This window comes from Protopterus annectens, chromosome 2.part0 (assembly GCF_019279795.1).
Source record: "Protopterus annectens isolate FY-2018-M chromosome 2.part0, PAN1.0, whole genome shotgun sequence".
Lineage (NCBI taxonomy): Eukaryota > Metazoa > Chordata > Ceratodontiformes > Protopteridae > Protopterus > Protopterus annectens.
The window spans coordinates 744,583,932-744,596,427 of NC_056728.1; the positions used below are offsets into that span (position 1 = coordinate 744,583,932).

A 12,496-nucleotide genomic window follows, 5' to 3' on the forward strand; every position below is an offset into this window, starting at 1 on the left:
TCAAAGTGCAATTGGCTGCTATTTCCAATTTTCATGAGAGCGTAGAACCACCTTTAATGAGCCACAAGTTGTGCAAAGCTTTTATTAAAGGAGCTTGGCTTCTACGACCCCCTATATCTCAACCTGCACCACCGTGGGACCTTAACATGGTGTTAGGTGCATTAACCTCATCTCCCTTTGAGCCGGCAGCAACCTGTGATTTAAAATTTCTTTCTTGGAAGACTGCTCTTCTAGTTGCTATTACTTCAACCAGGTGAGTTTCAGAACTTCAAGCCCTATGTGTCAAACCACCATACCTGGTATTTCACAAGGATAGAGTATCTCTTGGACCAAACCCATCCTTTATACCAAAGGTTTGTTCTAACTTTTGTTTACAACAATCACTGGAACTACCTGTCTTTTTTCCCTAAGTATTCCAACAGAGCTGAATGTACTTTTCACAGCTTGGACGTACACAGACAATTACGTTTCTATTTGGATAGGACACACCAAGCACGAAAATCAGATCAACTGTTTGTGTCCTTTTCGGATAGTAAATTAGGCAAAGCCGTCACAAAAGTCACTATTGCCAAGTGGATCAGAGACTGTATCAGTCATATTTATCTCATTTCAAATAAGGAGCTTATAGTTCCAGTGAAAGCTCATTCTACTAGGGCTATGGCCACTTCGGCAGCCTTTCATTCCAAGCTCTCTATTAGTGACATTTGTGCGGCTGCTACGTGGTCTTCTTCACACACCTTTATTTCTCACTACAAATTGGATGTGGCATCTAGGGGTCGAGCTTCCTTTGGTTCCACGGTTCTCAGGAGTGTTTTCCAGTGAGCCACCCAGGAATTAGGTGCTAGGGACGCTGTCCCATCTGTAGAGAATGTAGGCGAGATAGGATCACATTACATCTTTTAGTTATGTACTTACCATAACTTTGGATGTATGGGATCCATCTCGCCTACATTCCTAATAACCCACCCTCCTTCCCCCTGCCTCGTAGACCAGGAGAGACCGGACGATCCGAAATTGAACTTCTTTCCTCTCTTGAAAGACCTGGGAATGTTATAACAATAGTCTTTTTCTGTGTGCATGTGTGCGGACAAACAAGATCTGGGGAAGCAGTAGTGGTGCATCCTGGGATACGAGGTAACTCAGCCAATAAGACTGCGTTCTATTGTATAGCGGCCGAGTCGGAGCCGAGGATCGGCTCCGAACCCATCTGTAGAGAATGTAGGCGAGATGGATCCCATACATCCAAAGTTATGGTAAGTACATAACTAAAAGATAAGCACCAAGGTGAAGACATTAGACAACTGGAGGATTTAAGTGAGATTGTGCATGATGAAACCATAAAGACACACAGCAAGGCTTCAGCAGCTGAGTCAAAGTGAAAAAGCACTTTATTTTCACTTAACTGTGATACTTCAGCTGAGCATAAATAATTCCATTTCCGTAGAGGCTGAGGAGAAAGTCTCCTTAAGACAATAAACATATTATGGAATAAATTTCCAGCAGTTACATAAAGGAAAGGAAAGTGGATGAATGGAATAAGTGCATTGCTTTACCTTTCATGTATCTGCATGGGCAGTTTGCATTACTTTGTAAGCTTTGTGTTCTAGAAGAGTTGCATAACCTAATTTTTTTAAATGTTTCACTGCATTTCAGCAATCTAGTGAGTTAAACATAGCAACACGTTTGTAACCTTGCCATTCCATATTTATGAGGACCATGCTTTTAATAAAATGTTTGTTAAACCATGACCCAAGTAAATATAGTGCATCCCTCGCTGATGTCACCTTAGGGATAGTAGTAAAGTGTGTCCATAGACTGTAATGGATGCATCTCTGCACATGAGTGGTGGTGTGTCTTTTTTAAGTCTATGAATACGCATAATGCTTTCCATATGCTAATACCACTGAAGTTGGTTTACTTGCTTATCCTTAGGTGGGGTAAGGTTTTGGAAAGTGGGCCAGAAATGCCATTCAGCATTTTGTACACCACATGATGCTTTGCAAAGTCAAGAAATACTAGTCACAAAACACTTTAAGGCACACCTAGATGTGGTTGTCGTAGACTGGAGGGGAGTAAAGTTAATGGTAGGTCCTAAGTTAGAGACGCTAGGCTTGGAAACAGATGAGTAAAGTGATAGGTGGTTTTGGAATAGAGCTATTGCTAAATAAAGTCAAATTTATTTGCAAAGTTAGAATTTTATTACTGGAGATAAGTACCATTGTAATTTGGTTGAAGTGCGATCATGTGGTCAGTGTTTAATACTCAGGCAATTACATGTAGCTGTTGAATGATTTTTAATTTTGCAGAAAATAGTTGTTGACTTGAATCTGAAGATATATTGGTTTGCATGTGTTGAGTGACCGGAGTTGCCATAGTGATTGTCTGATTTGATGGTATGTACCTTGCATTGATGTAGAGGCCTTAGCGGCCATGCTAGATTATGCATGTTGACCAATGTGCTGATTTCAGAACATTTAATTTATACAGGATGCTGTGTATTTGGAGATTGAATTGGTCTACTTTGTAATTCTAACCAGTTTAGATTTGTAATGATGGCATTGATGTGCTTGTTCAATCTGCTGCAAATTTAGCTACATTATCTTATGTTTGTTCCATCCTGTGTAGTTGTTTTATAAGTTTTTTGTATAGCCTTCATTGAAGGCCAGGGAGTAGAAGAGCTTTGCTAGTTTGCTTACCTTGATCTGTCAAGTGAGGTTTGGGATTTTTATAATCTACATATTTTTTGTTTTGGATATGACTTAATCTACATCTCGTATGAATTTGTTTTGTTGTGCATGATAATTCCTAACCTTTTTGAATTGGTAGCTTGTTTTATACTACAGTTTTACAGTGTTGTGATTTTTGTACTGATTCAGGGCAGAAGAGGAAAGAAGCAACATTGTTTCTTTGCATTTAGTAGTAGTTGGGATTCAGTTATCCATTATTCATGTAGTATTTGTTTAGCAAAAGTTTGAAGCATGTTTATCGGTTACACAACTGCAGAGTCATTTGCATATTTTTTAGTGCATTTTGCATTTGCTTGTATATGGAATACCCTGGCCTTTTGGTGTACTGAGTTTATTTAGGGGATGTTTGAGGAGGTCATGAATGTTTTTTTACCCAGTGAGGACTGCATGCTGCAAGTGTGATTTAAATCTTACTTTGAATATTTACACCCATTTATTTACAGAGCTGTTCAGTCTTCTGTGGGGATGTGTGTTTTTCAGTAATTGGACCTATCTTTAGAAAAGCACATACTGGGCAGCGTACTTCAGAAGCTTTTAGTTTAATGAGAAAACAGTTTATGCGCAGACATGTTTCTTGTTTGTCCATGACTTTTTGTGAATCCTTATTGGTCTGATTCAAGGTCAAAGCACAGAATCGAGACCAGTGTAATACAGGCAGGTTGTTATTGACTTATGATGAGGGATCAGTAGTTATTTGATTTTGGTCCCTTATCTTTTAGAGACTTTTTTGAGACTGTCTTCAGTCCTATTATGGATTAACTTCCCACTTTTAAGTTGGTTCTCCTGTTACCTCTCAGTGTTAACTTTGAGTGGTTTTTTTTTCTGTTCACTCCTTTATATGCTCCTATGCAGGGCTGTTGAGGTTCACTGTTGCTGCCATTTATGTCATGGTTTGCATGCAGGGTTGCCAGATTTCCAACTGGCTAGGTAGGGAGTAAGTGAAGACTACAAAAAAAAAAAGGTCTTACAAGTCTTTGATACGGAACATCAGAGTTCCGCATTAAACAGAAGTCACTCTGCTTTGCAATGTTTTTGATTGGCCCGTATACCAGTATACGGGCCAGTCAAAAAATCGCTAAACACTGAGCTAATTCTGTTTAATGTGGAACTTCTGCATTAAACACAAGAAGCTCCGTGTTTAGGGATGTTTGATTGGCCCATATGCCGGTGTACGGGCCAATCAAAAAAAAAAATGGAGGGTAGATGGGGATTTTTTTGATCTGGGTGTTCTTTTGACAACATGCTGACAGCTAAGAATTAGGTGTCAACTGTTATCAAGACGTCCTGTTTGCATGCTTAAAAAGTTATCCTGCACAGTATCTTGATTCTGTCCTCTGTCTTACTGACGGTGATTTATACACTAGTGTCTTCACATCCTGATCATTGTAGTTACGTTCACCTTAGGTTTATGAAGAGTAGCATGGCTTAACTGTAGTGGGTTTAGAATTCCAGAGCCTGGCTTCTGGCCCTACTGCTTCATCGTGTTACTCTCGTGTTGCAAGAGCCACATTGGTCACTACTTGCTTACCAAGTATATCTGTAAGATTCTACTACAAACCTTTCAAGACTTGCAGTATTTGGGTAGTCTTTCTCAGATTAGTCGTTAAATATATGATAGTTGTCTCCCCAAGGAGACATTTTTTTCCATGGGCTAGTCCTTTGGAGTATGCATTACTGAGACTCTTCCCACCAGTCCATTGAAATCTTTTCAAAGAGTCTGATTTTAGTTTCCATAATCTATTTTAATTTTATTGTATTACTCGCACAGAGTTGTTTTAATTGCTAATTTCTGTTTCATTGGTTTTGTTTGTACAGTGCTTGAGTGTAGACATCCAAACAAGTGTATGAAAAGTCTGTTGGGTCCATATTTCTAGTTAGTTTTTAGTGTATCAAACTTTGTTCTGCATAATTAAAATTGTAATGCTGATGTTTTATTTTCTTTATACTTTTTTTGTAGGTCAAAGCTCTGCATTCCTCACTTAACTAAGAGTAAAAATCCTCACATACTGAACCTTAGTCCTCCGCTGAACTTGAATCCAGTGTGGTTCAAAAACCACTGTGGTTAGTATAACAAACATTAAGGAAATAACCGTAAACTTTGGTTAGTGCAGCAGATGTTCAGATTTCTGCATGCTTAAATTTGTAATGTTCTGATTTTGAATCTGAAGTCTGCTACAGTTGGTGCATTTAGGGTCGCTAGTTATGGAACATTTGCAGGTCTCAGACCTGATGAGAAAACAACACTGCTGTTATTTCTGTTTCAGTAGTAGTTTTGCCTTTCTGCATTATATTTTCTAACTGAAAATAAGTGTGAGAGACATGGGTAAAAATGTTACAGTTGTTCCATTCAGTATTTTGACAGAAATATGACTAACTTTATTTAGGCCAACATGTTTTACTCATTTGGTAACTTAGCAAGTGAACTGATCCAGCTATATAATTTTCTTTAATTGTTTAAAAGTAGTTTGTGATGGAGGTTGTGGTGCAAGCTCTTCTAACTTCTACATCTCTTTACAGGCAAATTACCAATTTAGAAAAATGTAGTGCCAAACTTTATGGAAGAGTGCTTGGACAGTGAGTACCTTTCCATTATGTTGGACTGGAAGATGTCTGTATACATTCCCACCTTCAACCCCTTCCCAGGTTGTTCCAATGCATTGGTTTAGTTGTGACTATGTATAAAAATATTGAAGATTTTCCGTTCAGTGAACAGTAACTCTAACTCTATGAAGGCAATCTCACAGATCCTAGCTCCCCAGAATTACTAGTCTTAGAAGGTTTTAACATAGTTCAGCTCTTTTGAAAGGTCACAGTTGTGCAAGTTTGTTTTTTAAGGGCTTTTCTTGCTTCTTGATTGTACAAGAGTGAAGTTAACTGCCTGACAATGGGGATGCAGGGAGCTTTATCCTCTGCAAAAAAAAAGTTAAAAAGGTGTTTTACCAGCTGTTTCAATTGGCGCATCTTCAAGGAGTCTGACTCGCATTATGATGTTATGTACTCCTATCTCACCGTAATTCTTGCTGGATGGGTTCGGAGCCGATATTCGCTCCAACTAGGCCAATACTAAAGCTCAACAGCTTTTACTGGCACGAGGCCCTATCCCATGGTGCCTCACGGCTAATCCCCAGATCTCGTTTGCTGCGAAAGCTAGAGGGTCTTTCCTCCCTGTGTGTGTGACTTGTCTTCTCTTCTCACTTATTATTGTAGTTAATACCTTAGTATTGTTATCTAATTTGTCTTTCAATTCTAGAAATGTCAAAAGGAGCATAAGGATCATCGCCCTTCGGGGTTCAAAAAGTGTGATAGGTGTGTGCAGAAAATATCTCTTAGACAGCCACACTAGTTGTGTGTATTGCCTTGGTGAAGCCCATTTGCAGGAACCCTGCACCTTTTGTCACGCATTTAACACTAGAGTTTTAAATGAGAGAAAGAGGAAACTCAGACCAGTTCCTTCCAGGAACAGCTGGAACTTGGTCAGGCAGCTCCAAAATCTTTTAAGAAGAAGTCATTGATCCCGGCTTCAGAACCGACAAAAAAAGACTAAAGCTTCGGAGCCAAGAAGTCCCGGTTCCGACTCAGCTTCATCTATTTTGGTGCCATCTATTTCATCTGTTCCGAGACCATCTTCGGTGCCGAAAATTTTGCCTGACATCGAGAATGTATCTCGCACATTGAGATCTCCTATTTTGGAGAGAAGGAGGTCCCCTTCGGTCTCCACCAGATCCTCCAGGACCCTATCAGATGAGGACATCGAGAGGGTGGTGAAGAGGTTGCTTTCGGCTCCATCTCTGGTAAGAAAATTGGCCCCTCCAGACTCTAAGGTCTCTGAGCCGACCCCCTTACCGACAACTGTTCCTCCTCCAACTACGTCACGCTCTGAGCCTATTTCTTCAGGTTTCTCTGTCTTGGACTCTTCGGCTCTGGGGATTCAACCTGTTTCCTCGGAGTCGATTACTCTATCCTCGATGGCTCAGTCTGGAGCCAAAGGTTCTGGGAGCCGACATTCTCGTGTCGAGACTGAGGGGAACAGTCACCCTGGGATGTTCATCGTGTTTCACTGTTGCAGTCATGACTGTAGGGTTCTCCCCTGCTGGAAGGCAGCCCTCGGTTGGCCAGAATCCCAAAGTATGGGTCCGGCATCGGCTGTTCAACCCAGCTCCCTGACGTCAGAGCGCCAGGAGTATAAAGCTGACAGCCGACACCATCTTCTCCAGTCTTTCTTGCCATGCGGTGAAAGCAGTTCGCAAGTGCCGGTCGGTTGACTCCTGACTAATATTTGCATGTACTTCGGTCCGAAGATTTCTCTTCTCCACTCAAAGCTAAGTACCCCGTTGGGGAAACTTTTTTTTTTTTTTTTCTTGCTCCACTCCGATGTCAGAAAAAGTTAATTGTATTTCATGTGGGAAGCAAATACCTCATAAGGATTTTCATTCTTACTGTATTCCTTGCTTGGGCCCTGACCACGACGTAGCTAGTTGTCGGTTTTGTGCTAGATGCAATCAACGTACAATCAAGCGAAGGTACGATTTTGCCTTTCATTACTTCTGTAGACGATTTAACTACAAAATGTCGTCGGATACGCTTCCATCTACCGGAGTTCACAAGCGTCGCAAGGATAAAGACAGGCCTCCGAGGTCCAAATCTGATGATAGCACACATGTGGAGCCAGCTAGAGGTTCGGCCGTCGTCAGTGAGGCGCTTTTGCAGCCCCTGTCTTCGGCCATTTCAGAACCGATGGTCGAAACTGACTCCCATGAGGAGCCAACAAGGCCTTTGAATATATCTGTTGCAGGACCTTCGGACAATGCTCCTTCGGATGGGTCCGGAGCCGCTGTGCAGGTACCGGCTTCCAAAGGGGTTTTCAGGCCTACTCAGCTTCAGGTAAAGGCAAAGCCAAGGACAAAGGCAAAGACTCCTAAGCCAAAGACTTCAACACAGGCTTCTTCTGAACCAGCTCCCAAGTCACAGAAACAGTTACTCAAGATGGCGGAGGATTTACTTACAATGATTAGGGGTTCTCATCCCCCTCCAGACAAAAGGCCAAGGCAGGATGTTTATTATGATTCCTCTGATCAGGCTTCTGTTTCCTCATGTTTCTTCTGATCAGGAATATTCTTTTCCCCCTTATGAGGATTCTGATGTGGAAGAATCCATTCCTTCAGCTTTTCCTCCTGAGGATTTTTCTTTTGGGGAAACTTTGCATGAAATGAGGGAACACTTTCACTGGGAGGGGCAGGAGTATTCAGAATCCAAGAAAAGACAGATTTTCTTCTTCTTCCCCAACATAGGCCCCTGGCTATTCCTCCTGTTTTGGATATTGTGGATGATGCCTTTTCGGAGGCTAATTTAACTCCTGATTCTTTTCCTCCTGCTCCTGTTAAGCCTGATACTACAGGGTCCCTGATTCCCATCAGTTTTTATTTAAGAATCCTACTGCTGATCCTGAAACCATTTCTCAGGGCCCTAAGGGTGTTAAGGCCGCTACTGCCAAAAATCCTATTCCTACTGAAAATGATTCTCGAGCCTTGGAAAGATGGGGCAAAAAGGTGTACACTTCTGCTACTTTGTCCATTAGGGCTCTAAACTGTCAGTTTCATATGCTTAAATATCAGCAATTTCTCTTGTCTGTCTTTAAAACAGAAATTTACTTCCATTTCTGCCTGTGCAGAGGATAAGGAATTGCATGACTTATTGCATGCCACTGAACAAGTTGGAAAGCATGTATTACACTGGATTTGATGCCTTGGAGGCTTCTTGTAGGGCGGCGGCCTCTGGCACAGTCATTACAAGACATGCATGGCTAAAGGAATAAAATTTACCTGAACAAGTAAAGGCTAAATTATTGGATGCTCCTGTTCAGCATAATGTTTTGTTTGGATCTAAAGCTGAAGAGATGATTAAAAAGTTGGAGGATAAGGTGAAATCCATGCAAACAGTTAAAGATTTCTTACAAGTACAGCCTCTTAGATTTAGCAGGAATTGGCCATCAAAAAACTGGTCCTTTCCCTCTTCAGACAGGCCTCAAAGGGGTAGATATAGACGCTCCAGAGGGAGGCCTCAAACACAAGCTGCTTATAGACCAAGGCAGTGGACTGCTTCCTCCCCTAGGGGAGGAGAGGACAGGCCACAGTCTCAAAGGAAACAAACTCAATGACTCCCTCTGTTGGGCTGCAGGTATGTCTTGCCTGGAAGCCCCTCTCGGAGGAAAACTCTCTTATCAAAATTGGACTCGAATAACCCAGGACAAATGGGTTTTGGATGTGATTTTAAGAGGTTACAAATTCCATTTTCATACTTTGCCAAGGCCAAGCGGATGGCCAGACCTTCCAAAACATCAATGGATGGAGGCCTTAAACCAGGTGGAAGCTCTTTTGGCTATGAATGTCATAGAACTGGTACCTCTTTCAGAGATGGGACAAGGTTTTTACTCAAGGCTCTTTCTAGTCCCAAGAAAGCAAAATTCATGGAGACCCATTCTGGATCTGTCTGTCTTGAACACCTTTCTAGAGATTCCAAAATTCAAGATGCTTACTCTACAGCAGTTACTTCCAATGCTGTCCAAAGATGCATGGATGGTGACTTTGGATTTAAAGGAGGCATATTTACACATTCCCATCAGGCAGGATCGCAGAAAATACCTTAGGTTCAAGGCCGGATTGAGGCACTTTCAATTCTCTGTGCTGCCCTTTGGATTGTCTACTGCGCCCAGGGTCTTTACCAAATGCCTGGCTCCAGTAGTAGCTTACTGCAGACTCGAGGGAATTCAAATTTACCCTTATCTGGACGATTGTCTAATTCAGGCAGACAGACAGCAAGGATGTCTTACTCCAGCATCTGGACTTTGTACAAAACCTCCTCAAATTCCTGGGATTCTCTGTAAACATAAAGTCAAATTTGACACCATCACAACGGATAACTTTTCTGGGTGCTCTTCTAAGCACTACAACCCAGATGGCATTTCTGACATCCGAAAAACAATTACAGCTGGCATCAACTTTCAAAGCCTTGGCAACTCTAACCCATCTATCTGCAAGGAAATTCCTGCAGGCTTTGGGTTACATGGCCTCCTGCATCCTTCTCGTACCATATGCAAGACTACACATGAGGAAAATACAGTGGTACCTAAAAAGTGTATGGTCTCAGCATTACCACAGTTTGGACTTACTGATTTTTGTCCTTCCTTGTCTTCAAAAGGAATTTCTTTGGTGGTCCAGGGCATGTGCTCTAAACAAAGGGAAGCCCTTCCGTCTACCTCCTGCCTCTCAAATTCTAACCACGGACGCCTCTGATTATGCTTGGGGAGCCCATTTTCAGGGCAATTGTCTGCAGGGCCTTTGGACAGAGGATCAGAAGCACCTGCATATCAATTTAAAGGAAATGTTAGCCGTTCAGAAAGCTCTATTGGCCTTCAGGAATCTCATACAACCAGGACAACTACTAATACAGACAGACAACACCACAGTTATGTGGTATATAAACAAGCAAGAGGGATCTCATTCCTACCCCCTTTGCAGACTAGCCATGGATTTATGGAACACAGCTCTAGCTTGCAATCTGGATCTTCAAGCTCAGTTTCTACCAGGGAAACAAAACTTACTGGCAGACAGTTTGAGCAGAAACCTTTCGGATCCACACGAGTGGATGCTGGACACCAAAATATTCAGGATGATAACAGCAGTATGGGGATGTCCTCACATAGATCTCTTTGCATCCCATCTAAATCATCAGCTACACAATTTTTGCACCAGGACATTCCACAGAGAGGCTTGGAAAGTGGATGCCCTGTCATTCAGATGGAGGAACCTCTCGGGATATGCCTTTCTGCCTCTACCTCTTCTTCCACGAGTTTTATTGAAGATAAAACAGGACAAACCCAAGATGATAATCTTGTTGGCTCCGAATTGGCCTCGGCAGTTTTGGTATCCAACTCTAAAATAAACCTATGCCTGAAGCCCCCTTGGATTTTACCTCGGTCTCCGAACCTTCTGTCCCAACATCAGGGTCAGGTTCTACACTCATGTCAGAACTCTCAGCCTGGTGGCCTGGTTAATCCAGGGCCTTTGATTTCTTCTTTTCTACCCAAGCAGGTTATGGATGTCATTTTAGAAGCCAGACGTCTTAGCACTAGGAAATCTTATGCAGGAAAATGGAAAAGATTTTGTTCCTGGATGCAGGCTCAGGATTCTGATCCTCTTCTTCCTAACATTACTTAATTCTACTTTACTGACGGATCTCTTACATAAGGGTCTCTCTTTCTCTTCCATTAAGATCCATGCTTCTGCTATTTCTGCTCGTAATACAGACCCTTCCATCTTTTCCCACCAGCTCATGAGACAGTTCCTCAGAGGAGCTAAGAACTTAAGACCTCCTAGATCTCCTCCCATTCCTGCTTGGGATCTCAATTATGTTTTGGAAAAACTAACCTTGCCTCCTTTTGAACCTGCCGCTTCTGCTGACATCAAGTTTTTATCTTGGAAGACAACTATCCTGTTGGCACTAACCTCTGCCAGGAGAGTTTCAGAGTTACAAGCTCTTATGGCGGTGGAACCTTATATTATTTTTCATCAAGACAGGGTATCTTTGAGGACTAATCCAACCTTCATGCCTAAGGTGGTTTCCAAAGTGGCTTTAAACCAAACTATCCACTTGCCAACCTTTTTCCCCACTCCTCAAAATAAAGGGGAAAGGATCTTGCATTCCTTGGATGTACATAGACAGCTACGTTTTTACCTGAACAGAACCAAGGACATCAGAAAATCAGAACAATTGTTTTTCTTATGCTTCCAGTTCCCAAGGTAAAGCTATTTCTAAACAAACCATTTCTAAATGGATTGCTCATGGAATCAGATTTTGTTATTCACACCATGGAAAGCAAATCCCAGGGAGTATACGGACTCATTCCACCAGAGCTGCTGCCACTTCTGCAGCCTTCCTCAGGGGAGTTCCTACCAAGGACATTTTGGAAGCTGCAACTTGGAGTTCAGTGCATACTTTCTCTAAGCACTACAATTTGCCTCTCTACTCTAAGTCTAGGGCAGGCTTTGCCTCTGCAGTCTTGCAGGGCCTTTTAGCCGCCCCTTCTTCTTTATGACCACCTCCCTTTCTTTCAGCTTTGGGATTCTACCCTACAGTCATGACTGCAACAGTGAAACACGATGAACATAGTACAGTTGTGTACACCTACCATAAATGTAGATGTTAGTGTCTTCACTGTTGCAGTCTGGGTTTCCCTCCCTCCTGTCCCCTCTTATTTGTACTGTTGTGTGGTTCCTTTTTTCGCCATTCTTCTGAGGTGTATTTGCAAAGGTTTTGGGATCATTTTCATTTTGGGACTCCTGACATCTGGGGCAAGAAAAACTGGAGAAGATGGCGTCGGCAGTCAGCTTTATACTTCTGGTGCTCTGACGTCAGGGAGCAGGGTTGAACAGCCGACGCCAGACCCAGACTTTGGGATTCTGGCTGACCGAGGGCTGCCTGCCGGCAGGGGAGAACCCTACAATCATGACTGCAACAGTGAAGACACTCTAACATCTACATTTATGGTAGGTGTACACAACTGTACTTTCTCTCGGAGCCTCGGCCCGACTCGACTCTGCTCCCACTTCTGCTTCAACGCCATTCCCTCTTGCTAGGAGCTGACAGTCTGCCCCTTCGGCGCAGAGGTGGTCTTTGGAGCAGGGGGAGGCTTTCTAAGCTGTAGAGAAGGCTTTATTCTCTGCCAAAGCTATTCCATTGGAACCTGTGTTCCA

The 12,496-nt window shown here is 42.5% G+C and overlaps 1 protein-coding gene across 4 annotated transcripts in view; it reads left to right on the forward strand.

Moving 5' to 3' along the window:
* The window catches only part of HSDL2 (hydroxysteroid dehydrogenase like 2), a 608,443-nt gene that overhangs the window by 101,205 nt on the left and 494,742 nt on the right, over positions 1–12,496 (forward strand). For all 4 annotated transcript variants that reach the window (XM_044061065.1, XM_044061066.1, XM_044061064.1 and 1 more), the window contains one exon: positions 4,705–4,808. In XM_044061065.1, coding sequence (XP_043917000.1) covers positions 4,705–4,808 — 104 coding nt within the window. The remainder of the gene's footprint in view (positions 1–4,704; positions 4,809–12,496) is intronic.